General features: G+C 37.0%; 6 protein-coding genes across 10 annotated transcripts in view; 1 reads left to right on the forward strand and 5 right to left on the reverse strand.

The window, feature by feature from the left end:
• The window catches only part of LOC129790073 (luciferin sulfotransferase-like), a 767,385-nt gene that overhangs the window by 77,457 nt on the left and 662,490 nt on the right, over positions 1 to 27,438 (reverse strand). The gene's annotated exons all lie outside the window — the stretch shown is intronic.
• Positions 1 to 27,438, reverse strand: part of LOC129788207 (probable Rho GTPase-activating protein CG5521) — a 626,970-nt gene that overhangs the window by 77,457 nt on the left and 522,075 nt on the right. The gene's annotated exons all lie outside the window — the stretch shown is intronic.
• Positions 1 to 27,438, reverse strand: part of LOC129788331 (tolloid-like protein 2) — a 606,934-nt gene that overhangs the window by 77,457 nt on the left and 502,039 nt on the right. The window lies entirely within an intron of this gene.
• On the forward strand, positions 142 to 12,458 carry LOC129788565 (biotin--protein ligase). Of its 4 annotated transcripts, none has more exons than XM_055824775.1 (8): positions 142 to 648; positions 715 to 1,149; positions 1,272 to 2,289; positions 4,156 to 4,294; positions 4,372 to 4,749; positions 4,812 to 5,108; positions 11,062 to 11,591; positions 11,978 to 12,458. In XM_055824775.1, exons 1-7 carry the CDS (start codon positions 513 to 515, stop codon positions 11,572 to 11,574), a joined length of 2,916 nt encoding a protein of 971 aa, XP_055680750.1. In that variant the 5' UTR covers positions 142 to 512; the 3' UTR covers positions 11,575 to 11,591; positions 11,978 to 12,458. The 4 variants fall into 4 exon arrangements, with proteins under 4 accessions (XP_055680750.1, XP_055680744.1, XP_055680735.1 ...); XM_055824760.1 differs by having other exon boundaries at positions 147 to 648; positions 4,138 to 4,294; XM_055824769.1 differs by having other exon boundaries at positions 143 to 648; positions 11,062 to 12,458.
• On the reverse strand, positions 5,128 to 10,846 carry LOC129788674 (kinase suppressor of Ras 2). The gene has a single exon (XM_055824920.1). It carries the CDS (start codon positions 10,452 to 10,454, stop codon positions 7,767 to 7,769), a length of 2,688 nt encoding a protein of 895 aa, XP_055680895.1. The 5' UTR covers positions 10,455 to 10,846; the 3' UTR covers positions 5,128 to 7,766.
• The window catches only part of LOC129788588 (glutamate [NMDA] receptor subunit 1), an 88,109-nt gene continuing 75,875 nt past the window's right edge, over positions 15,205 to 27,438 (reverse strand). Inside the window, exons 6-11 of the mRNA XM_055824788.1 lie at positions 25,421 to 25,623; positions 22,644 to 22,809; positions 22,085 to 22,351; positions 19,722 to 20,696; positions 19,024 to 19,533; positions 15,205 to 17,525 (exon numbers count right to left, since the gene is read on the reverse strand). Of these exons, the coding sequence (XP_055680763.1) occupies positions 17,268 to 17,525; positions 19,024 to 19,533; positions 19,722 to 20,696; positions 22,085 to 22,351; positions 22,644 to 22,809; positions 25,421 to 25,623 (2,379 nt within the window). The 3' untranslated portion in view covers positions 15,205 to 17,267. The remainder of the gene's footprint in view (positions 17,526 to 19,023; positions 19,534 to 19,721; positions 20,697 to 22,084; positions 22,352 to 22,643; positions 22,810 to 25,420; positions 25,624 to 27,438) is intronic.

Raw genomic sequence — 27,438 nt, forward strand, 5'->3', positions numbered from 1 at the left:
ACATTGTTCATCCATCCTCCCGACATATCACCCTCTATCGCCCTGGCTGAACAGAAGTATATTAATAGACTTATTTGCTGAAGAAACTTCCATTCCCTCGCACAGCTCACACTTTTTCCAAAATTCCCGCGCTTTTTTTCCCACCCTGCAACACTAGCGCTCATAGTGTGGCGGGAAAGAACTATTCCTCCCATTATCCCATGAAACATTCCCAAATGTTTCAACTATTGTGCAACAGAAAATGTTTCACCCCGAAGAATAAAAATTTATATTCTTACGTAAAAATCACAAAAATAAACCATGTTAAATCGATTTTGTGTGTAACTCCTTGCAAAATTAGATAAAATACATCTCAGTGGGTGCGCTAGAGGTGGAAGATTTGCAAAAAAGTGCGTGTCAATAGGAAAAAAGTGTAATAGTGTGTATTTGAGGTTAGGTTTTGTCAATTAGAAAACGAAAACAAACCAATTTGAGATTGCATTTGGGGGCACTTTCCGGGTGTGATACCAAGCATGCTGTTAACATTCTACTACATGGCAGCGACGTGGATTCAGTCCTGGAGATTGAGGTCCGTTTTCTCACGGATAACAAGTAAATTGACGGAGCACATGAGTGTTGTCTTCTACAATCTCCCATCAGAGATTAATGGTGAGGAATTTGTGTAGAGTCCTTTGGCAATTTTAGCACATTTATCGCATTCTCTGTTCCCCACAGAAGTGGCCAATACTTCGGTGTCTTCAGAATTGTGTTCCAACTACACACAAGCAAGAATAAGGGATGTTCTCTGGCACAGTGGTAGTCAGCGGGGATGTACTCTCTTCCCGGGGCAGAGTGTCTTTCTCACTCCGTGGGTTTCCTTCCCGAAAGCCCCCACTCTTGTGCCCTTTGTCGTCCAAGGAAATGGCCTTGAACTAGAGGAGGAATCGTCAGTTTATCTCCTCCTGGAAACAGAGACCGTCCCAACGATGAATGAGAACACCATGCAGCTACTGATTGAGGGCTACGGAGAGCCAATTGCGTGGAAGGTGGACTCCCACATTGCTGTGATTCTCAAATCGGACATTAGGCGATTTACCGAAATTATTATGGCCTCTTTCATGCAAGATTGCCTCGTTATCAATGACAATTTGCCTCTAACGCGCATTCAATGTTAGTATCACTCATGACATAATTTCCTTTTTTTTTCGCCTCATCCGAATTATTTTTTGCTCAATTTATTGATTTATTCAATGCCATTTGGTGCCTTTCCCCACTTTTTTCCACCCCCACAGCCATAGCCGTCGATGGGTCCCCGCAGCCGTTTGATTTGGTGCGAAATCACGCAAAGAAGGAATTCATTAGTCGTGCCATGAGGAATTTATCGCCAATACAGTGGGACAAGCATTTATCCGGACTTCGGAGTATGGCAATTCTCGCCCAGCAAGCGTCGGAGTATGAGTACAATAAGAATCGGACTGAAGGGAAGAGTGGAATTGTTCGACCTGACCTCATTCCACCAACAAAGCCCCCAGAACCAAATCTAGTCGCCAAATCTCCAACGAAATCCGAGGGGAGTACCTCTCCGAAGATGCGAATTGATTCACTCTCCCTTGAATCCGGGAGTGGAACGACAAAAGCCAAAACTAGTCCCAAAGTATCACCACGAACATCACCTAAAACTAGTCCCATGAAGAAGATTGAGGAAGTCGATGAGACGCTCGTATCACCTCCACCGTCAGCTCGGGTGCAGAAGACTCCCGAAGCTGGACCCAGTTCAGCATCAGGCAGTAAGAAGCCTCTGCTGAAGCGAACAAAGGCATCTCAGGGCGCTAATTCGGCTGTAATTAGCAAACCACCCAACATTCTCGTCTACTCCGACTCAAACGTCACGCGGGACAATGTGATTCATGCACTACAGGATGTCCTGGAGGAGGACACCTACACCATCTACCCACTGACTGCGAATCAAGTGAAGCATCGCATTTGGATGGAGAATACAACACTTCTCGTTGTTTGCGGGAGTGTAGCTGATGGTGTGGCTGCAACACTGCAGGAGTTCTTTCTCAACGGTGGCAAAATGCTCTGTCTCTGCAGCGATCTCATCCACATTGTTCTCCCCACGTACCGCACAGCAGAGGTGCGAGAGCATGAGCTCGTACAATTCTCCTACGGACGTTGGCGTCAAGTGAAGATGATGCATCATGTCTTCTGCTATCAACCATCACCCGTTAAGAAGCATTTCTCACACGATAGCGATGAAGGATCTGCTCCTCCAGCTTCGTCAGCTCCCACTGCCTCCACATCGCAACCGTGAGTCTCTTTTACTTCCTATTCTAAATATTGATTAAATTTTTATTGGCTTTGTTTGAATTTGTTCAGCCTTATCGGGAAGAGGCTAAAATTAGAGGGAGAGAGAAAAAATAATTTCCCACTAAGAATCTATAAGAGGTGCTCGTGCATTGATTTTTAATAAATTTTGATTTATTGCAATTGTGGTGCCAACACTTAATGGCCTAGAATGGAGCTTTGCAGCTCAACAATATTTTTTATATCGTCATATTTTATGTTTAAAGTGGCTCAATTTGCAAAAAACCTATTTTTTGAGGGGAAATTAAAGACATTTTCAGTCAGTAGAAAATTCAATTTGATCAGTAAATTAATAGGTTTTGTCCAGTGGCGTAGTCAGAAATATTTTTAAAGTTTTTTTTTAAGAGATTAATATTATCAATTTTTGTGAGTGAAAGACTTGATTGAACAAATTAGCAGTTTTTGATATTTATTTTGACATTTATTTTATAACGTTTGAAATTGTAACAAGCTGTCGGAATGACGTTTAGCCTGAACAAAAAATAGAAGAACAAGAAGAAGAGAAATTAATAACATTTTTTGTCTGAAGTTTAACCTTGGGAGGATTTTGCTGGCCAAAGTGGCCAATTTGACTTTTTTCAATCGCCCTAGAATTAAAATCTTTTTAATATTTCGTGATAAATTCTATATCTGTGTATAGGGAAGTTTCATTATTTCTATGTCGTCGATAGAAAACTTGAAGAAATATTTTCTTTTGAGAGAAAATTAAGGTCAAATTTTTGAGGTTAGAAATCTCGATCATCCAAGTGTTATCATTTCTCTTCTAACGTTTGAAAATCTTGTTTTAAAAAAGTCTCGTTTATTTTAAACTTATAAATATTTTTTTAAGTGTTTTTAACACCCAAATATCCTTCTTAGCTACGCCACTGGTTTTGTCAGAAAGATTTAAAGCTTAAGCATTAATTAAAACTGATAAATACAGAAAGTTGATTATTTATTTTTAGCACAAACTGGTAATTAGAACATTAATCGGGGTCAATACTAGCAAATAGGTTTGAATATTTTTCGACATTTAAATTTCATCTGATTAAATTTATTTTTTTACTGACTGAAAATATTTATTTACTGACCGAATGATATTTTGCAACATACACAATTATTTTTTTTCTGAATTCTATGAAAGATTTTTTCAATCTATTTTTTTTCATCATATTAATTTTCAAAAATATTGTACAAAAGATTTTGTTCTATTACTCTTCAATGTTTCTGAATCATCTTTTCAGTGTGCCTTTGTCGTTCTAAATGTGCTATATATCGTATTCTGTGGGTGCCTTAATTTTGGTGGGTGGGGGTTGATTTGTGAGCTCAATGTTGAAGAATTTCCATCAGGTATTTTATAATTCATACTTTTTTTAATGAAGAAATTGCTTTAGATTTCTGTCCAAGCACTTCTCGATTAACCGTGTGTAAAGCTTTTTTATTCTGATAAATCACAAAATGAAACTCTCGGAGGAAATTGGCCAATATTCTGTTCAAAATTCATCACACATCTCTTGTTTTTTTTAAACTCACACTGACTTTCTTTTTTTCTTCTTCTTTTCTCTGTGTATTTTCATATGATTTATTCTGTGAACTATTCGTTTAACAAAAAAATTGTTGCGTGTTGCTGCTGGCTGTTGATTCGCAATGATATTTACAAACAAAAAACTAACTCTGTGTGCTGTTGTGTCTGCTGTTTTGATGCATCTTCACGCAAAATAAAAAAAAATTCTTACACACCTCATCCAACATTCCTCCATATCAAAAATCGAACCACAAAAACACAATGAATTTCCAACGCAACGCACTCAGACTCATAGTGTGTCCAAGGTCCGTGGAGGTACTCGATGAATCCGGGGCGAGTCACAGTGTGGATGTAAAGGTTCTGGGTACAGAGGAGACCTGGCAGACACCAAGCTTGGTACTCGCTCACTATGCAGCCAATGGGGGTAAAGCTGTTTTCTCTCAGGTATGAAAAATATTATGTTGGGGCTGAAAGTTTGTTGATTTATTGCAAATATTTCTTCGCTGCTTGACATTCTGCAGGTACACCTGGAGGTGGATCCGATGCAATTTGAGAATGATGAAAATAAATTCCCCGTGTTGAAGCAGAGCAACAAGGCCAGATTGGAGATACTAATGGATTTGCTTGGGACGCATTTGAGTGTTGTTGTGAGACGCCTCGAGGGGATGCAGAAGCCAATAAAGTACACAAATGGCTTCTTCCTGGGGCACCATGAGGCGAAATTTGAGATGCTGGATAAACTATCGACGCAAATGGGTTCGAAGAATACCTTCAAAGCAAGTAATTTGACTTTGAAGTTTTGCGGCAAAAATGACGAAGTTCCACCGGCTAGTTCTTCTCTTCTTCCAATCCTCGTACATTCCTGCCCCGATAATTTCTCCACCGTTGATTACTTTGACGTGAGTGATCATAACGTTCAAAAATTCAAAGGAGTTTTTTTTAATTTGCAAAACTTTTGCAGACTCTAAAAACAGAAAAGGTTGGAAGGCTTGTGATCTATGTGCCAGTCGTAACGAGCTCCATGAATGTGGTCAGTGGATTGAATTTGGGACATGGAGTCGTTGTGATTCCGCGCCATCAAACTCAGGGTGAGGGAAGGAATGCAAATCAGTGGTTGAGTCCCGATGGATGCCTCATGTTCACTGTGCAACTCAACGTTCCCCTTGGCAGCCGTCTGGGCCAGAGGATCCCACTAATGCAGCATCTAGTCGCTACTGCCATGGTTAGCGCCATTAATTCCCTAGGCCAGGGATATGAGGTGAGTACAAGAAAAAACATTTTTTTTTAATAGTTTCTGTTTATTTTTAAATTTGTATCTGCTGAATTGGACAAATCACAATTTCACTCACTTCTAAAATATTAACTTTGTATCTCGTTAACATTACTATTTACAAGTAATTTCATTGAATCTTTCATATTTCTTTTTTATTTTTTCTTTTATATATTTTATGTATTTTTTATCATTTCTTTTTTATTTAAATAACTTGAGAGATAAAACAAAAAGAACCACATTTAGGCCATTTGGAATCATTCTCTTACATTTTACTTTCTCTCACACTATCAGATAAAATTTCTTTAATTTTTAGTTTTTTTTTAATATAAATTTAATGATTCTGTGGATGTTGTTCTCATTGTTTAATTTTTTTCATCTTGGATTTCTTTTTTGGCAATTTCTTTGTCAATCTCCATTCTTGACATCTCCATTCTAAATTCAATTTAATTTTTCATGTATTTTTTTGTTTAATTTATTTTTGGGAAATATTTTAATTTTTTTCATTTGAGAAATTTTATTGAAAGAGAAAAATTTATTTACAGAAGAAATTGAGTGTCTTATCAATACAATTCATTTCTTTTGTTCTTTTTAATTCCTAAATAATCATCAATGAAAGTGTGAGCACATAAAATGGGGTATGATTCTTTTTTTTTTGTTTAAATTTCACACATTTCTTTTAATTTATTTTTTTGCCAACAAATTCATTTTGATCAATTTTAGAAAGATCATTAAAAAGAGCAAAACCCACAAGAGGGTTGCTTTTTTTATCTTTTTTTTATCATTATAATTTTCAATAATATATTGTACAAGATTTTCATAAAAGTATTTACACAAACAGAATGAAAATGTTTGAAAGGATTTTGCTGTGAGGAGATGGAAAAGTTCTTTTCCTCATCTTTTCGTTTATTCTTTGTTGTAATACAGCAATTTCATTAATTTTTATTCTTCTTGATAGTTTTTTTTTAATTGAAGAATGACAAAATCACAATTTCTAAATCTTATTTAATAGCAATTAAGTTATATGTATATAAAACTAGTCATAGTTTTTTTTACCACTCAATATTTGATAAAATACCTCTCCTGTGTAAGTTACAATATTCTCCCATTTTTTTGTTGTTGAATTTATTTGATAAGGAGAGCCAGTCCCTCCATCCTCAAGTAGATATCGTCTAAATGCAAATTTATATCCAAAAAATACTTCGCAATGAGAAGATTAATTTAGAAGTTTATATTATTGGTTTAAAGGAGCCCATGCGCTTGATATGGGCGAAGTACCTAATTGAAGGAAACGCAGAAAACAATTTTAACCCACCCAGTCTTGTAGGGAATCAAAAAAGGATAAAGAATCGCCAAAAATATTCACCATTTTTCACTGGGGTCACAACGAAAAAAGGCAATAAAGTTTTGTAAAAATTCAAAAAAATTGACCGCCATTCGCCATTTTGTCTCTTTCAATGCATCAAGCAGATGTTTCAATGCTTCGTCATGAGCTTGTCGATGGGAGTTTGACATTTCATTCATTTTTTTGGGAGAAAATAAAAAAAAATTGCATATTTTTTAGTTTAATTATCGTGGTAAATGTGTTTTACGTGTTGTTCAAGAGTGATTTTTATATCTGAATACCTGAAGGATGAATTCCCGCACAGTTTGTGACCGTCTCAGCGAGCACATCTCTCATTACAAAGCAAAGCAATCCAAAAACATTGGTCGTGGATCGTCTTGAAGATGGCTTTTTCACGAATTGAGAGATCCTCTGCGCTGGAATCCTTTGCGTTTCACACCACCACGACGGACAAGACCATGGATTGCTGGTTTTGTGATTCCCTGGATGTTGTCATGCAAAACCTCACGATGTTTATTGGCACCACCTTTCCCAAGACCTTTTCCACGACCAATGATGTGCTCGCTGAGACGGTCACAAGCTGTACGGGAATTCATCCTTCAGGTATTCAGATATAAAAATCACTCTTGAACAACACGTAAAACACATTTACCACGATAATTAAACTAAAAAATACGCAATTTTTTTTTTATTTTCTCCCAAAAAAAATGAATGAAATGTCAAACTCCCATCGACAAGCTCATGACGAAGCATTGAAACATCTGCTTGATGCATTGAAAGAGACAAAATGGCGAATGGCGGTCAATTTTTTTGAATTTTTACAAAACTTTATTGCCTTTTTTCGTTGTGACCCCAGTGGAAAATGGTGAATATTTTTGGCGATTCTTTACCCTTTTTTGATTCCCTACAAGACTGGGTGGGTTAAAATTGTTTTCTGCGTTTCCTTCAATTAGGTACTTCGCCCATATCAAGCGCATGGGCTCCTTTGACAGAAATATTTATTTTTTCTTAAATAATTTTTTTCTGCATATTTTGATTAAGATTTTATATAATTTTCTTTTCCAAAATTTAAATTGATAAATTCATAATTTTAATATATTACTTAATTGAAAACAAAAAATGCGCAATTACTGCGAAAGTATTTTTTGTATAGGTCTGTATTTAATGATGAAACAATATAGACAATATTACATGTTTTTCTTTCATGCATAATCTTCCCTTCAAATTACACTATGTATGCACATTTGGGTGAAGGGATGGGGATTGTGTGACGGAGTAGGGTGGAGTGGTTTGGGTTTTTCCTAAAAGACAGACTCTGCGGAACGGGATAATTGAACTGGATGCGATGGACTGCGGGCCAGGCGTTTTTTGGGCAGTCGTTCGAGGAGTGTTAGTAAATTTGCAAAGTCCTTCCGGTCGTCCGCCTGAAACGACCAGCACACCATAAGGATGTCTTTGACGTCGCGTGATGCTTGCAAATTGGCCAGTGTCTGCTTCATACCGCGCCCCACTTGCCATATAATTGCCTCCGGTGGTTGGGATTTGAATGGGAACTCACCACAGAGGAGTTCATACCAAACAGTGCCGAAGGCAAAGACATCCGATGCCTTTGAGAAGGGGAGATCTTCGTCCGTTGGGCGGTAGGGCCTAAGACCCCGTATGAGCTCGGGTGCCAGGTAGCACAGCCATCCAGTGGGAATGCCAAGTCCTAGATCACAGTACAGCAGCTTTGTGGCGCTAAAGAGGCCAAAATCCGTTATGATCACCTTCCCATTCTCCAGGAAAATGTTCTTTGTCTTGAGATCCTTGTGCACAATGCCACGAGCGTGGAGGTAGCCCATTCCCTGAGATATTTGCTGTGCCACAAGTGTCGTCTTATTGAGGTTGAACTTATCCTTTCGGAGATGAATGTGGGTATACAGGGTGTTCCCTTTGCATAAACTGGTGACAATAGCCAAGCGTGGGGGCTTCATACATGCACCCATGAAGAGAACAACATTCTCATGGCGGGTCTTTTTGAATGTTGCCACTTCGAGTTTGAATGCCTCCAGGGTGCGATCATCGTCTAAGTAGTCCTCCTTGAGGAGCTTCACAGCCACATCTCCATGCCACAGTGCCCGATGAACAGTCCCAAAGCGTCCCTTTCCAATTTTCTCCAGCAAATGAAGATCATCATATGGGATGTCCCATTCCTTAAGCGAAAGACTATTCTGCCGTGGCCAGTGCCCTGAATCTCGCTCTTCCGTTGAATCAAGACGAATGGGAGTGCGATCTGAGTCTGTACTGGCACTCGTGGAGCCACTGAGAGAGATTGTTTTGTCACTATCGTTGCTTTGGTGTGTATCTGCGAGCTCAGAGAGTGTAGGACGCGGAGAACTGGGTAGCGGAGGTACGTGGATTTTGGTCTCCATCGTGCGATTCATGTCATTTGTATGGTTCAGTCGCTGGTGATGATGGAGATGATGGTGGTGGTGGTGATGATGATTCTGTGGCACTTCCGGGAAACTGAATTGATTCTTCGATGATCCCGGTGTCTGGGGCGGGAGATTGAGAAGGGCTGGACTAGAGGGACTGGAACTGTTGCAACTTGAGCCAGCGGAACTGGAGTCTGGCCCATGGTAGCCGGGTTGCTGGTGCACACGACGTGGAACACCGCCAGCGGTGCGATTCATATTTGGAGATGGATTTATCGCCTTGAAGAGCTTCGGGGGTAGCCCACACGATGGTGGTACGGATGGTTCGCAGTCCTTGTGGCAGCGATACTTGCATTCTTTGCATTTGAGCCCAAAGAACATGGGCTTCCCGCAAAGGTCGCACGTTACAGTCATCATTTTGAAGTTCTTCGTGAAATGGTGCGGTATATCGTGCCCCATGGTGGGATTGATGAGAACTGGTGTTAGCGGGGAACGTGGCACTGTGAGATTATTCATCACGGGCGAGCAATTCTCTACGGCAATGTCTCCGGAGTGATCACCGGGACCGGGTTCTGTATGGAGGCGAGATCGTGGCTTGCTATTGGCTGTGGTTGTTGTACTATTGACTTGGGTATTGCCACTCTCTGATCCTGAGGTCACCAGCAATTGTGACTCGTGGCTTCGGGACTTTGGCATTGGCGTCTGATCGCCACTTGGTGGTGTTGAGACAGAATTGGCATTGACGGCATTGGCTCCGGGCTGTAGATTCGTGGTGTGTTTCTTCTTTGCTGGTGGAGTCGTTGGGAATACTCCGCGCTTCTTTGTTTGACTTAGGAGAACGGAAGGGGAACTTGGAGGAGATGGGGATGGTGTGAGTGTGCTTACCGTGGTGGAACTCTCCTCGGGGGATGTTGTACCGTAGTTGCCAGTCTCTGGTGGTGAAATCTCCACGGGACTCTGGACTGTGCTGTCAGATGTCTGAAGTCGTGCCTGCTGCGGGTTGAAACGTGCATTGGAGCGTCCTGTGCGTGGGGATGCACCAGAGCGGGGGTGTGCCTGATGCTGACGATCCCACGAATCCCAGAAGAGGTCTGTTGGCTCTGGAAAGCCACAAGTGATGGCTTGACGACACTGCTTGAGGTTGTACATGGCACGAATGAGGCGTCTGACCTCTTCGTCGCGCACATTGGCGTTATCGTGGAGGATGGCACGAAGTTCAAGTTCACTCTTCTCAAGCAGCGTCTCCAGGGTGCTCACACGCTGCAGTACAACATTCAATGAGTCAGGACTGAGGCCAACAACTCTCAACCACTGACGCAGCTCTGCTCCCGTAGCTGTGAGTCCACGTGGTAGTCTCTCCGATAACTTGGCCTTGGTGAGTAGTAAGTCCGTGAACATTTTCACGAGCTTCGTCTCAAGCGATCGAATCTCCTGCTGCGTCAATTCTGCACTTGTTGCACACTGCGTCCGCAAACCCTCGAGCCTATCTGCAGAAATGTCAATCATACTTTGAATGACATACAATCCTCGCCGGATGTCCTTCTCGTTCTCCGTGTCCGCCCCGTCGTCCGACATTGTGTCCCAACTACAACTCGGCGTACTCTGCCCCCAACACTTCCCGTAATGCACTCACCCCCACAATGTGTTGTGGTTTAACCCCCGAAATTGCGGGAGTGCAGCAGTGTACACATATTTCTCTAAATTTTTATTTTTTACCTTCACGGGGCGAAATAACAACAAGAGAAAAAATCAATCAATTCTCTCATTGAGTCTCTCCCTGTGCACACGGACTTTTTCACATGAATTTTCGCACACTTTCTACCCCAATGCACCCCCGCGGGTACTACGTACAGTCACTGAGATGTGCAGGAATGCCCAGAAATACCCTTGCGATGCACACAGCACAATTTTCGGGTACTTTTTCAGCTTCAGTGTTTTTGATAAATTTATTGAACTTGTGTGACAAGAAATGCTTTGGGGTATATGCTTCAAGGGCACATGAAGCATAAGTTGCCAAGAGTGAAGAAGAAGAAGAAACATGAAATATATAGCAGGATTTTTTACACTATGCGACAAAAATTGAATACTTTTATCATAATATAATTTTCTTTCTCAATTTACATAATTATTTGAAAATAAATTTTAAAATATAAAAAAATATATTTTTTGGAATACTTTTCAGGACCTGGACATTCGTCTAAAGTGGCCAAATGATATTTATGCAAATGGTACAGTAAAGATTGGGGGTTTGGTGGCTAAATCCGTTGTGGATACACACACAGCAATCTGCAATGTTGGATGTGCTATCAATTTAGACAACTCCACTCCCACCATCTGCCTCAATGATCTCATCCGGGAACACAATAAGCTTACGAATGCAAATCTCCCACTTCTTCACTATGAGCACCTCCTTGCACGGATTTTCAATGAAATAGAGCATATTTTCCGCCGAGTGCAGGATGGTGCACACGGACTGGAGTACCTCAATGAGCTGTACTACAAATTCTGGTTGCACAGCGGTGTCGAAGTGGGAATTGTGGATGAGAAGGGAGACCACAGGAGTGCTAAAGTGATGGGAATTGATGAGTATGGATATCTAAGGGTGCAAACTGAGGGCAGACGAGCAGAATCCGTTCATCCAGATGGCAATAGCTTCGACATGCTTAAAGGATTAATTCTGCCGAAGAATCACTAAAGGTGCACGTATTCCAGGTACTTAATATCGATATTAATTTTATGCTATTGCGACGCTTTTCATATAAATTCATTAAAAATTCATTCCTTGGCAATCGGATAAAAAAAATTAAAAAATAAAGCCAATTTATTCTTGGAATTTATTCATTTTGGTATTCCACATATAATTAAATTAAAATGATAGTAGATGCAATTTAAAATAAGAATATTTTAAAACAAATTGTTTATCTTGATAATAATTATTGTATTAGAAATACTTAATTATAAAGTATTTAATTAAAATCAAAAATAAGAATTCTATGAAGATTAATTTAATCATAATGATTTATTAATGGATATTTACCTGGCAGAAGTATGTGGAATATCAAACAAGAAATTTTTTGGCAAATTATAACCCATTTTAGGGCGTGATTATCGCATTATCTAAGATTAAAGTGAATTTAAAAGGAAATCGTTCTTTCGTGAAAATTAAAAAGAAAATGATTAGGCAAGAAAAAATTCCACGAATTTAAATTTACGAATTGAAGCGTCTTTTACGATCATTAAAGCAAATCTCAATGTCTTCGTGTTGAACATTTTATCGCATTAGTAAATCTATATAACTAAAAAAAAAAAGAAAGGAAAAGTGAAATATCGAAATTATCGTGTCTAACTTATTTTTCATGTCATTCTTGCCTCACTTGTGCATTTATTCCGTATATTGTATAATTTATTTGTGAATGAAGGAATTTATGGACTTTTAATCCAAGCATTTCAGAATACAAGACCACCTAAAAGCAAAGAGAATGAGTCTCACGTATGAGAAAATTTAAAGATTGCTAACTGTTACCATTTTATTGTTGGAAATGTGAAGAGTCTGAAAATAAAGTCAATATATATGTTGAACCTTTAACGTGTTTTACTTTCCCTTTAAGATGTTTGAGAAGAAGCAAAAGGAATAAAAATCATATTTTCGGAATATATATAATTTAATATATATTCTTCAGCAGTTTTTTGACACATTCTTCTTCAATACATATTGGAGGAATTATTTCCATCATTTAATTTTTTTATGTCTCCATTTACTGTTGACTTTTTCACTGAAAATCCTCGTTTCAAAACGAAATAAAATTTTCCATAATATCTTTCTCAATAATATTTTATATAACAATATAACAATTTCTTTTTTTTTCATTTTTTAGTGAATTAACAATAAGTTTATTATTAATTTATTTTTTATAGTGTAGGTTTTAATGGCTTCTTTTTATTTTACGTCTTTTTTAAAGGTTTTTTTTTAGTTTTTATTTAGTAGATTTTTTTTCTTCATTTTTTTAGGTAATATTTAGTTATTTGTCTCCGCTATTCAAACTAAGACATTAACATCCATAGAGAGAGAGAGTGGGTTTTTATTTTATAGAAATTTCTTTTGTGAGAATGTTTTTTTTTTTAAGTAAGTAGAGCCTCCCCTGCAATTTAGAACCTTCTACATTTTTTTTCAATGAAGTGAAAAAAATAATTAAGTACAGAAAAGAGTAATTAAACAATAAAGAAAATTTTGGGGTGAGAGATGGGGGTAGATTTGTTTATTCAAGTGAAAAATATTAAATGCATTCTGGCTTTTCAAAAGGTGGGAGCTTTCGGAGCTTTCTAGTAAATCTCTTCGTTTTTTTTTCATTAGAAATTGGTGGGAGCAAAATTAAATTCAATAAATTCAATTTAATACCATTTTATTTCAAATATTACTGAAATTCGTTGCTCTATGATCAATTTGGTTTTGAATGAAATTCCTTGAAATGTTTTTTTTTTATTTATTTAAATTCAGTTTAATTTTTTTTTTTTATAAAAGAAGCGCATTTGATTTTTCTCATTGAGCTTTAAATTTTCTTTTCACTGTTTTCCTCTAAATTCCTCACATAAAAATTAAGGCTAATTTTCTTTTCTTTTTCTCTTTCATTTACAATACTCATTTTTTTACTTTTCTGTTTTTTGTTGATTTTCGTCGCTCTCTATCCTGACACTCATTATAGTTTTTTTTTCTTTTTAATTTTCGAGCACCCTGTACTCGACGAGACAATGAGAAAATTTTCTATTTAATTGTGAATTTTTTTTTTAAATTTTCTATTTACATGTCCTTTTCAATTCTCTTTTATTTATTTATTTCACATTTAATCAAATATTTCAAAGGGATAATTCTCCATTTCCTATTACGTGGTTTTTTTCATCTTTATTGTACGTTACAGAGTTAATTTTATCGGATACGTTCCACCTGCCACAATGTTATTATTTCGTTAACGTGCGTTTTGTTGCATTTTTGTTGAAGTTTCTTTTTTTAGCTGTGATTCTTTCTTAAAAGAAGCACAGCTTCTGTGTACACTCTAAAATGCAAAGTCGTCAGATCGGGCTCAAACTTGGGATAAGCACGAATTAGGGTCCCCACATTCCAAAAAACGTATGCGCCAAAAATCTTTCCGGCCGTCCGTCCGGCCGTCCGTCCGTCCGTCCGGCCGGAATATAACGCAATATTGCAAGAGAACGGTAATAGATAGAAACTTGCGGTCAACGGCAAAGTTCATATATCAGGTGGAAGACATCCGATTATGAAATCAAATCCAACCCCCCACCCCCGCGTCCGCCATTTTGAATAACCTCAAAATTTTGTTTTCGCTATATCTCAGTCACTATTATAGCTAGAGGTCTGAAATTTTGATATGTTGTAGGGGCCATCAAGACCTTTCCAACGATACCTCATTTTCGAAAATCGGCCAAGCCGTTTAGCCAATATGGCCGCCACAATTTTTCATCGAAAATCGGCCATAACTCGAGAACGGCTTGACCGATTTTGATCAACTCGGGCTCAAATGAAAGATATTAATGAGCCCTACAACTGCTCGGAACATTGCAAGTTCAAAAAATGACCGCAAGTGGCGCTAAAATCGAAAACAAAATTTTCGATGAGTTTTCGATGAATATCTCGAGCACCGCTTTATAGAATTGCTTCAAATTTTGATATGTTATAGTTGACTATAGTATCTATCACCATGCCAAAAATGAAGAAAATCTATGTAGCCGTTCCGGAGATATCGCGTTTTAAAGTTTACATGTCATATCTTGAGTTGCATAAGTCCAACGCCCCGCGAAGCGGGGCGTTTTATATACACATATAAAATAAAATAAAATATATATATATAAATGCATAGATATATACATTATATATATACATATAAAAATGCAAAGATAAATATATATAAACTGCAAAGATAAAAATTAAATATAGCATGGATGGAACAGTATAAAGCGAAAGAACGGTAAGTAAAACTTACGGGCTGTGATTCTTTCTTTGTCAGTGAAATGTGAAATTGACGGAAAATTAAGGATGGGCAAATTTTGAGGAAGGCTTTCTCGCGTATCGAATCACAGCCAACGCCCACGATTAAGGCTTCTCACAAATTATCTGCGCGTTGGCTGTGATTCGGTGCGCGAGAAAGCCTTCCTCAAAATTTGCCCATCCTTAATTTTCCGTCAATTTCACATTTCACTGACAAAGAAAGAATCACAGCCCGTAAGTTTTACTTACCGTTCTTTCGCTTTATACTGTTCCATCCATGCTATATTTAATTTTTATCTTTGCAGTTTATATATATTTATCTTTGCATTTTTAAATTTATTTTTATTACAAAGAGGTGGTGTTATTTTTTCTCGGTAGAAGGGACCAATTACAACTTTTTTTGTTTAAATATTTTTCTCATCGACCTATATAGTGTGCACCATAATAATTAAAGTTTTTTTCACGTTGGTGGGTTTAACTCCCCTCTCAGTTTCTCTTTATTACCAACTCTTTTTCTTTTTTTTTCAAATACTATTCATTAGCGCCTTCATCAAAATCCCCGATTAAAAATGTTTCTTTTTTTTATTATTTCTTAGTAACTTTAATTTTTTTTTCTTTATGTTTAAAAACATCCTTTTACCTGTTTTTTGTTAATACATCGGTATTGTAATATAAGAGAAAATATTCAAAAATCTCATGTGTTTTGCCCTAATATAAATTATTCTTTTCTCAACATTTTTTTTAATATAATTTCTATGTTTTTTTTTGTTTTAAATAATTTTTTCCTTCGCGATTCCCCAATCAATTGTTTTTCTTGCAATTTAATTCTATACCTCAAAAAATGAGTCACAAGACGCGATGATTTTTTAATTGAGTTAAATGTTGGTGTTTTACATTATTTTCTTCATTTCTTTATTCTACCTTCGCACCCCTATGACACTATAGCAAAATAATATGCATTGATTTCAATAATTAACTTATAGGCCTTCCATATAAGACTAATAGTTTGTATTTCAAAAAATATATATCATTTTCTTTCTGCTTAAATACCGTTCATCGTTCTTTTGTTACATTTTACAGCAATTTTCTACAGGTGGTATGGTGTTATATATAATTACACCACACCCTCACATTTTTTTTTTGTTTAAAGGGAAGAAATGTCTATGTTTTCTATTTACAAATTCATTTGGTTTTTATCTCTCTCATTTTTTTTCTTGGCTAATTTTATCTACAAGTATTTTTTTTTACGAAAAAAATCTGGCAGTTGATTTTCATTTAATTTGTGTGTTTGCATTCTCTCCACCTTTTTTTCCTTCTAAAAACGGTACATTTTCTTGGGTTATATTTACAAAATGTTTGTTTTTTCATTTTCCTAAAATTTGGCCTAAAAGAAGGTCAATGCTGTACCCGCGCCCCTCCTGTCGCTCTATTGACTTGTGAAAATAATTACACATTAATATTGCTTGTTCTTCAAGATATTACTGACGTCTGACGTACACAGGGATGGAGGGAAAAATGGAATTTTAATTCAACGGATTTTTGTGCACTTGAATGATTTTTTAACACACACCATGTCCCAACATTTCTGCTGCAATTTTTTTTTAGAAATTTTATTGCTTTCCTTTATTGCATTAATTTGTCTTTAAGGTATTTCCTTATTATTATTTTTTCATTCAATTATTGTTGATTTATTTTTTATTTGAATTAGAAAAGACAAAAAATAACAACTATGACGTAATTCTTTACATTTTGACCAATTTTTGCTGGCTTTCTTGTGGAGAATGTTTTTTTTGAAAATTTCTTTTTCTTTTGCTTTGATTCTCTATATATTTGTTAAGGTTATTTTCTCAAATGAGAGATATTCCCATACAGAGATGAATGAGCTCCTTTTAAAATTAAAAAAAAAAGTTTTTTATGGGCCTTTTTTAGCGACCAAGAAATCCTTGAAATCTTTAAATTTTGAACTAAAATTTCAAGATTTCAAGCGAATTTCAAGGGTTTTCTTGGTCGCTAAATAAGGCCCAATTTTGTACAAATTGTGATTCTTTTTCAACATTTGTGATTTGATTTTTTCAATTTTTAGAATTTTAAATCAAATTAGAACAAATTTTAATTTAATTAAAAACAAACACATAAACAGAAATTAAAGGTTTAACCACAAATAATTTTTGTTTAATTCTGTTAGATTTTTCATTCAGTTTTTCTGGAACATGGTGTGTCTTTGAGTTGTGATTTACATGAGCGCGTTATTCAGGGATGTAGGGCATAGATAAAACTAGAACAAAAGTGGGAGAAAGTGATTTTTTTGTACTTGCTCAACATCGAACACGACAGAAGGGGCTACAGCCGTTGGTTTGATGCTCAATAAATCTCCGGAGAATCCGTGAGAGTTACACGACCAAATGGGACACGTCTGATGTGTAGGCGGGGGAGTACTTGGGTGGCCCTTTGTAGCCCTTCTCCTCGAGGCGACGATTCCGTATGAGGTCAGAGTCCCCGGGCCAGGCTCTTTCCGGGCCCCGAGGACCCAATCGAGGTGGAAAACGCGGATGCTTATCCACAGCCAGACTGATAGTTCCTGGTGTGGAATTGAGACCGATGTTGTATTGCCGCTGCATTGCTAATGATGCTCGGAGGGTTTTTCGTTTCTGCAATAAGCACATAAAAACAACATAATTATGTTTATTTCCTTGGAGATTTTCCAAAGGAAACACGAAGGATATTTTTAAGGGAAAAATTTCTCGAATGAATTGATGATGAATTTTAAATTATTATATGCGAAAACTCAAATATACAGGAACTTTTCCCATTTTTCCGCATTGCTATGTGAAAAGTTCAGAAGAAGGAAAACCTCGTGAACATGGTCGCCGGGAAAGTTTATGAATTAATCCGTTGAATATAAACTTTCTATTCAACTAAAATTCACCCAAAATGTCCCTTAAATATTCACTTTAAAGTGAAATGGAAGCTTTTTGAATACTACAAGTTTTTGAATGTGAACTTCTTTTGTAATACTATGTTGAGGGAGAAATTGCATTACAAGTGCTTCCTATATGGCACCCCTTTGTACTTCAAATCAATGCGGTAAGACACATCGTTTTACTTTCAATTACATATACCCACTAAATTGAATTGGTGCTAAACGGAAATTTCATTTGAATAACTTGAAGAATTTCAGCACCATTGTGTGGCTTTTTTTGTCTCTCTAATTTGTTCTAATTCATCGAATTTATCACAAATTCACTCAAAATACAGTAAATCATTCATCAAATAAGAATTAAAGTATTAAAATTCATTCTCTTTGCCACTTGATCGTGTGGAAAGAGATAAAATGGGGGTGGTAGTAAAAAGACATTGTCTTCATTAAGCTTCTGGAAGTTTTATACAATCTTAAGGCGGCAATGGACGTATTGGGGTGAAGAGGGAAAAAAATTCAAAAAGATGTAAAATAAAACTTCTGCAAAAGCTTAAAAGTGCTAAAATTTATGTGATTACAGGATGTCTAAACTTCCATTGCTTCAAGTAAAAGTTTCCCTGTGGTCCGGTTTTACAGTAGAATGGGGAGACTTGGGTGAAATTGTTCAAAGATAAAAAACTCATTTTACAAACTATCAGGATGAGTGAAAAATTTCATTGAACAAGCTTTCCTCATCCACATGAAAAGTAGATGAGCTAAAAGTAGTTATAGAATTTAATTGAATAATTAATTTAGTGTGGAATTTTGTAATCACAATTCCTTCGTAGGGACAGGCTCTACCTTTTAGAGAAGGTTCGTTGGTAAGCCCTTTTTAGGCGGGTTATTTTGGTTGAGATTTTTTAGGGTCACTTGTGATGTCACTGCGGTCTCGTGAATAATGACTGATGTGTTGGATTTAGGAGGGATTTAGAAGAAAAATCGATAAATGATAATTTAGCCGAGGCCATCATAAATATAATCCAACAGGAAGAGATCCTCTCAAATTCCCGCTTATGCGGTATAATTCTCATTAGCGAGGATGATGAGGAAATTTGACGTTGGATAGCTTATTATTAAATTCTCTATTAATTTGTTTTGTTGACGAAGTAATTTTAGGCCGACATTTAAGAGGGGGTGGTTGAGAGAGGGGTTGAGGGATGGATGAAGAAATATGTATATAGAGAACTCACCTCAATAGTTCCACGCCATTTATCTGCCGCATGCCGGGCAATTTCCATTCGTTTTTGCTTTTTAATCTGGTGCTTCTTGTAAATCACCTCAATTATTATCAACCCAATACCACCCACAATTCCCGCTCCAACGAGTATGAACACCCCTGCCATGTTTTTGAGCCCTAACGTATTGGGAGTCTTCTCAAATTGCTCACACTGCTGGGCATTCCCGTGGAAAATCCAGGCTTTATCGAGGGACTCCATGAAACCACTTTCGTGGAATTCGAGCGTGGCCAACGTGACGTGATCCGTCCACGGGGATCCCTTCTGTAGGCCAATCCCATAGCCACTACGCCCAAAGAGCTCTCCCGCCGTAACGAGTTCACAATCCTTGGCTGCCTCATACTCCAGACGCGATGAATCCCATATAAATGCCATAAGCTTGCCATCTTTCACATCTTGAATAGCTGCTTCGGCTGAGGCATAGTTATTAGCCTCCATGGTGCGGTACATGTTGGATAATTCCACCTACAAGTATACCGATTAAATATTCAAAATATAGCAAGATGCGAAGAGGGATGGAAGGGCTTAACTGAACTTCCGTTAAGTGGCTGACAATGTGCCATTAAGTATTATGCATTAAATCTATTATTTACTCTTCAACATATTTCATTAAAGTGATGTGTTGGGGAAGTTAGAAATTGCGGAATAAATACCTGACGGCGGAAGTACATATCAACTGCAGAACCCTTAACGGTGGCACACGTTAGATTCTCCATGGTATTCCTCAGACGTGCATCATTGATGCCTGAGAGTTTCGTTTTGGGGCGTTCCAACACGAGGAAGGCAGCCAAATTGGCAGTGTACGATGCTACGATGATCATAGCGAAACCAGCCCAAACCATTCCCAGAACACGTGCTGAGAAACTTCGCGGTGTACCCTCACCGATGCCACTGTTCAGCAGCACACCCCATGCAAACCAAATGGCGGAACTGAGATTGAGGGCATCCTCTTCGGTGCCGTCGCTGTTGGACAATCTAAATCGCCCAAAGGGTGAGAAACGATCGAGAAGGTAGAGGACAAGGGCAACCACGTGCACGGAAACCATAACGAGGATCCACAGGGTGTTACTGAAGGGTTGCAAGAACGATACGAGGGTACTCGAACGAGAGGGTTTCTTCTCCAAAATCGTAATACCCTGATACTTGAAGGGTTTGGAGAATTCAATAAATTCCGCCCTCTCGGGATTTATCGTTAGCGGAGCAACAATCATATCCGCTCGTTCGTTCACAACCTCCCCAATTAGGCCAGTCCATTCCTTTTTCATTTGCACCCCCGTTGTGCTAACATTTCGTAGCACGTAGTGCCCAAATTGCCCATCCGGCGACAGGGACAGGTCAAAGGTGAAGTTTATGCGATGCGCCAGTGCACGCAGGAGATCAATGCAGTAGCCACGGCAGCAGAATTCGTTTTCAGTGCCATCGCTTGCATTGAAGTGTGGACATGGGATTTCTTCGTCTTCACATGAGAATTCCTCCTCTGTGAGCCGGCGAACGTACACAAAGGGCTTCTCCTCGATTGTGAGGACTTTCAGGTGGGTGGGTATGATGATACCTTCGGGTTTCCGACGCAACTTGCCCGGCCACAGGATGCTGCTGTCGTTGATGCGAAGACGCATCCTCTGTTTGTCCTGTACGGGGACAGATAAATGAAAATTGCTTCATTAGTTGGCTTAAGGGGGGGGGGGAGGTTTAATGGTTTATTAATTTCTCTCAATTGAATGGGATTTATTGAAATTTTCCTAAAGTTTAACTTTAAAATTACCTAGAAAATCTAATTCTTAATCAACATTCTTGAAATTTTACAAAAAAAATCTAAAACTCTTCCTTTAACCAAATATTGTAAAAGGAATATTTTCATGAGAATTTTCAAGTATTTTTCAGAATATTTAAAACAGTTCTGTAACTATAAAAAGTTAAACAATAAAATACAGAAAATTAAGCGATTCCAAGTGTAAAATTTCCAATTTGCGCTATTCTTCCCTTTTATTTTTTTTTTACTATTTTATAAATTTTCAATTAGTGTAAAAAATATTCTATTGAAATGTTATATGTAATCAATATTTTTTTTTGTAATTAATTGACCTATAAGGGCGAATTATTGTACAATATCCCGTAGTGGATTTAATTACTCAAATTCCAATTTATATAACCACATTTATTTTCTATTGAGCCATGATTTATTCGCTAATAAATTGTTGGAATGAGAAAAAATGCATTTTTGCCATTTTTAGTAAATAAAATTGAAATTTTAATCAAATGCAACGAAAACGAGAAAACTCAAACAATTCAAATTTCCTTGAATTATCTCCATAAAAAAATGGTGATTTATATTTGGTGGAAATCCCCCCAAAAGTGCGGAGAGAGTGCTAATCTTGAGGGATGAATTTATAAAACCATCGAACTTGAGAAAAAAGGTGCTCGTGGTGATGAATTTCCTTTCGATATGAAAAGAAGAAGAAATCCCTTTAATCCCAACATCAAGGGTAAAGGTACATTAGGGGATGGTTGGTGTAATGGGAGAAAGGTAGGAATTTCCCTCTTCTCTAATGTGAGACTTTCATGGGGGATTATGTGAGTTTTTCTCCCATTTCCTCGTTGCTACTTTTCCTCTTCGCGTAATGGTCCAAATTAAATTTTGGAAGAGACAAATTGAGAAAATGCAGAAAAGCTCCGGCAACGGAGGACGTTGCTGAGGGGGAGTTAAAAAGAGAAATTGAAATATCGATGGTTTCGCTCCTTTGGTCGTGCATCATGGGGGTCATTAAGGGGTGGAGGTATATCATGCGCAATTTCCTTCAGACACTCTCCCGGGAGGACGACTCCTCAATCCCTTTGGGGATGTTTATGGGGAATCAACTCGAGTATACCGACCTCCGTATGCATATCTTGCAACAGGCAACGAGTGCAGTCAACCTCTCCTCGTTATACGCTTTCAATTTGAACGTCTCCTTTGGGAACACTAAAAGCATTTCTTTTTTTCTTATTTTCTCAATATCCCGCGATTATTGATACTTACGGCATCGTAGTAGAAACTCCCAACAGTTTTCTTCTTCTGATGGTCCCGAATGTTGATGACATCGTATTCAGCGTAGATTCTATCGCCATTGTCGTCGAATGCCACCTGACCCGTGTCCCCGCGAATATTTCTCGTCTTGAGGTAGTGAAAGATTCTCTTGCCCGATTCCCACAGGGCACCGGAATCATCGCAGTCTTTCGGTGCCTCCGTAATTGTCTCATTGAGGCGCATCTCCTTAATTGCCGACGCCAGGACGTACACGCTATCCTGTTAAACGAGAAAATTCTCATTTAAACAAAAAGTAATCATTCTGTCCATTCTATGTCAAAAATAATATTCAGAAATTCTCTCTAAAAGTTAAATAATTGAGATGAACAAAAAAATATCTAATAGGTTTACGATAAAAGTTTACTCATTCAAAGTTTTCTCTGGAAGAAAAGTTTTAAATCTTCCGCCAAATGAACATCCTTAATGAGGACTTTTGTTCCTCCCAAAGTTTTCTTTGTATTTATATATCGAAATTTCGTGCTGAGAATTTTTAATGCAATTCAAATCTTACTCTAATGTGCTCCTTTTCACTGTGCGCGTGAACCAATTGTAGCCCAAGGACTCCGTAGGGGGTATTGTTTGCATTGAGGGCGTGCTCTGTGACAATCCACACATAACCAGCTTCGGTCATGTTGAGTGCAGCTGCATCCCGAAAAATTATAGAAGCATCGTCTTTGCTGGAAAACAAAAAGAGCACAGTAGTGTGTGTTATTGCAAGCAAGATCCCAAATTGCTCTTCAGGAAAGCTTTTGATGCGGTTTCTGTGGAGATATGATGCCCCCCTTCCATTCACAGTGTCACAGTGAAAAGCTGCCTCAATATGAATTCTGGAAATTATATTCGTCGAATTACATTTCATTCCCTAACTTATGTATGCTTATTCCTGCTTCAGACATTTATGATGTGTGTTATTCTATACCACCACCGCGCTAACATCTTGCAATTTTCAGAAGCTTTGTTTTGTTACTTCCGCTGCAATTGCTTTAGCAGAAAATAAAATATAGCTGCTAGTTAAATTGTACTTGATGGAGTTCTCAATCTCAAGATGTATTTCGGTGATTAAATCACAAGAGGTCATTATTTTCTGTGCATTACACTGCATTCACTGTTGGAAAATATTTCTCAACTTGCACAAAAACTCTTAAACTAATAGTTTCATTTCCTCCTGTGAGAGAGTATTTTTTTCCTTCTTGCAAAAGCCCTTTGTATTCATGTAATAAATTAAACGTCAATGGCAATTTCGAACTTTTCGTTTAATGTGAATTTATGTATTGTTGATCACAACAGCTTATTAAGAGAACCAAATTATTTAATTAGAAAAGATATTTTGAAAAATAATTTAATTTACTCAGCACTTTCATTAATTATCAACTTCAGAATGCAAAAAAGTTAAATTTTAGCCAAATTTTTAAAGGAAAGACTTTAATTTATTGCTGTCAGGATATTTATCAAAGCTTTTGCAAGCTTAGTGCAAAACCAAACAATTATTTTATAGACAAAATTTAATAAATTATTATAGAAATGAAAATTATGTTTTGTAAATGAACTATGTTGACAGAGTAGACAGGGTTGATTAAATAATAAAGAGAATAAATTTATTATTAAATTGCCCAAAGTGAAATGATACGTGTGACAAATTGGAAAATATCTATAAATATTTATAAATTGCTTTTGCACGTCTAATTCACCTAACAAGCCTAACAAAGAGCATAATAGAATGCTTTAATCAACTTTATTTAATCATTAAAATTGAATAATTTGTACATAAAAAAAATCTTTATGACTTTCTGATATAATAATCAAATTGAAAATACTGAATGTGAAAAATACTCAAACTTAAATATTTTTCTAAAGTTTTTCTAAAGCTCCAGGTTTGAAAAATGAAAGAATTTTTCAAAACTTTAGACAAATTCTTTCTAAACTTATTTAAGAGAAAGAAACTTTCTTTGTGAAGTTTTCTTTAGAAAAAATCATAATTTTGCTTTTTCTTTCTTTTTCAAAAAGAAAATCAAGAGATGCTTTAAAATGTATTTTTTCTATCTCAATTCATATTTGTAGTAGTTTTTTTTTCTAAATTTTATTGTATTTTCTCACATAGTATCTCACACTGCAGTTGTTTTTTTCTTAATTGGCTCCTTTTAGCAACTGCTAGCAATTTTAATGAAAATAAACTAGGAAATTAATCTCTGAGAAATCTTCTCATAATGTTTGGTGAGAAAATTAAACTCTCAGTGAAACATTTTATACTAATTGCTTTCTTGTACTCAATTTCTTCGCTTATAATGGCATAATTGAGCATTACATTGAATGCCTCCTCTCTAGTTTTCTCGCGCAGCTAATCTTCATTTACCCTCTCGTTTTATGTTAAGGTTATTCCAGTGAAAAGTTCCATGAAGTTGAGAAAGTTTTCTTATATGGATCAAAGAGGAAAAAAAAAATAAAATAGAGAAAACTCTCAAAGGATTTTGTAAATCAAGGCAATGTATTAGTTAGTCTTTCGTTATCTAGCTGTATAAACATTTTTTATTGAGCTAAATAAAATGACTTCGTCGTGATGAGATTTTAATAGGATTTCTTTGCTTTTCCTAAAGCTTTCTTTGTCTGTACTGTTTACCTTTAGATAGCGATATTTTCACTGCGCTCGAAAAAGTTGCAAAGTACGCGTCTTTTCTGCCATATTAAAAGTCTCTTTGCAGTAAAATAAACGGGAATAAGCGTGACATAAATTTCCGGAGCTTTACTTTCGTGGAAAACATCATAATATTTTTCTCACTACACTCTTGCAATTCTGGGAGTGAGCTTTCTCTTCATCCCAATCGCGGATTGTGAAGAAATATTCAAATGGAATGGATAAATTGTGCAGAAAATCTCTGTGAGGATTCGTGAATGCATTTTCTGTGGATTCATCATATTTTACGGTATATAAGTTGAACTTTTGATATCATAAAGCTCTTTAAAAAATTAAATATTTTTCGTATTTTATTTTACATATTTTCTATCAACCTTAAAATATCTTTTTGTGAAATTTAAACAAGTTGAAAGGACAAGCAGAAAATAATTTTATTAAAGGATATTAAAGTGCGATAAAGTATTAAATCGTGATGTAAGAAATTCAATTTTAAGATTCTCGTGTTGTGGCTTATTCAACATAGAATATCGAGGGCTGCATTGTAAAACCGGCTAAGTCGGTTCGGAGCTCATACCGACTTATCCGCTTTTACAATGCAGCCCTCGATATAGTGTATAGTGTGGTGCAATGTGGTGGGTTAAATATGATGCAACACTCACTTGGCGTACAGTAGATAAACTCTCGATTGTGCCGTTTTCATTTCCAGAAGATGCTCCGTAAAGCTGTCCAACTTTGGCTCAAACTCCACAATAGATTCCACCGTGGCCCGGACATCAATGTCATCGTAATTTGTCTGCGATGTGGTTTGGAAACGCCCAAGAATCGCTCTTCCGTCCGTGTCGGAACTGTGAATGATGATAACCTGTCCGGGAAAAGAGAGTGGCTCTTTTAGTGTAAATTTTCATTAGGCATCCCGGAAGGAAAATTATGAGGGTCTTAGGCAATGTTGTGTGCGTGCTTCCGCGTTGAAAGAAATATTTCTCCATTGCAAAAGGCAAGCAGCACACAGCATACTCTCCTCCCCATTCTTTGAGGGTGGAAAATAGCACGCGCGAAAGTGATAAGAATTACAAGTTACTATCATTTTTCGTCATCCCACCCAGCCCCTGTCTATGGGCATTACATATGTTTGTACTTTGTCGATAAGTAGCTCTCCCCCACCAGCACCAAGAAAAAGTCACACACTATCACTCACAAAGTAAGGTCTCGTAATTTACGTGAAAAACATCCGTTTCCCTTTTTGAGATTTTCTTTCAGAGATAAGGAAATATTTCCCTTCACATATATAGAAAATCTTCAATATTAAATGGGAAACTTCTTCTTAAATTTCAAGCAAATTTCCAAAGAATTTCACAAAGAGTTGGCAATTTTCAGCACAGCAAGTGGAAGCCTTGTGTGAGAAGATTGTGTATTTTTGAGGGTTGTAATGTGTGTTGAGTAGTATTTAATGGGAAAAGTTGCTAGAGTCATGGGCCCTCTTAATGGTACATTTCACAAACATTCCACGCCAGTGCCAGTACTTTCCTATTATGCCAGAAAGTCACAAGTCGATGTGACGATGGGGAATGGGAAAGGGGCTTTATTGGTATTTCCACCAACATTTCTTGAGAGACCAACCCTCGACTCCCCCCAAACTACCCCTATTAAGATTTCTGACTCTGACCTTTATTTGCAGAAGGATTACCCCCTCTGTTGCGACAAATGGACAAATATTCGCCCTCTTGTCTCACCCAAAGTATTTAACCGGAAATAAAGAATCACTCTATTTTCCACGAGGGTGGTGGTGTAGTGGGTGAATGCTCTGTGAGGTGGTGTTGAACTTGTGTGCCTGTGAGAAAGTAACTAATTCATGTCAGTAGCAGAATCCATGGTTCTCTCCTGCCTCAATGGACGGGTCAATCAGTCTGTCTGTCGTATCTGTCAATGTGGATAGTCCCTCTATAAACCACACAGTAGCAAACATTTTTGTGGGCTAGATTTTGGGGAAACCATATCCACATCTACATTGGGGTAAAGGGAGGATATATGATGGAAATTTCTGATGGAGATAAATTGAATTACATATGCGGTATATTGTTAGAGGTGTTTTGAAAGTTAATAGGAGTTAAAATATATTCGTTGTTAATAATTTTGGTAAAATGGGTTTGATCGGTTTGATGGGGAGTTAATTTTAGCTATCATTATGGTAAACCTCATTCAAGTTATGTATATTTTATAGAGCACTTTAGCAATAAATTTAACGTAGAATCAAATTATTGAACAATGTGATATCATTTAGCTAATTGTATTATGCATTAGTTAAAGCTTAGTTTCGCCTGGAGGCTTTTCTGAAGTTCTTACTGTACCTACATATTCGTGGATTTTCAATTGAATCCAAATTCCTCAGATCCCCAAGGATTATATAAGAAAATATAAACTTTTTATCCCTTAAGGAGTAATTTTGAAACACATACAGGTACTCAATAAAAGAGCCCCGTTGGGAAAATACTTTGATTTTAAAAGAAATCATCCCGATAAATGTTTTAAATTGATTTCTTTATTCAATTTTTTATTCTCATGTTTGGTATAGCTTACATTACATGATATTACCCTACTTTTGTGATCAATAGAATAAAATTATGCTATAAATAAAATGTTTTCTCATGTCAGTTTTCGGCAATTTATTGCTCCTGCTAGC

Source organism: Lutzomyia longipalpis, chromosome 1 (assembly GCF_024334085.1).
Source record: "Lutzomyia longipalpis isolate SR_M1_2022 chromosome 1, ASM2433408v1".
Taxonomy (NCBI): Eukaryota; Metazoa; Arthropoda; class Insecta; order Diptera; family Psychodidae; genus Lutzomyia; species Lutzomyia longipalpis.

Coding starts and splice junctions, on each gene's coding strand:
- LOC129788565 (XM_055824760.1), top strand. CDS start 513: ATGCTGTTAACATTCTACTACATGGCAGCGACGTGGATTCAGTCCTGG. Junction 1,150..1,271: donor GCCTCTAACGCGCATTCAAT/GTTAGTATCACT, acceptor CCACCCCCACAG/CCATAGCCGTCGATGGGTCC. Junction 2,290..4,137: donor ACTGCCTCCACATCGCAACC/GTGAGTCTCTTT, acceptor CAACGCACTCAG/ACTCATAGTGTGTCCAAGGT.
- LOC129788674 (XM_055824920.1), bottom strand. CDS start 10,454: ATGTCGGACGACGGGGCGGACACGGAGAACGAGAAGGACATCCGGCGA.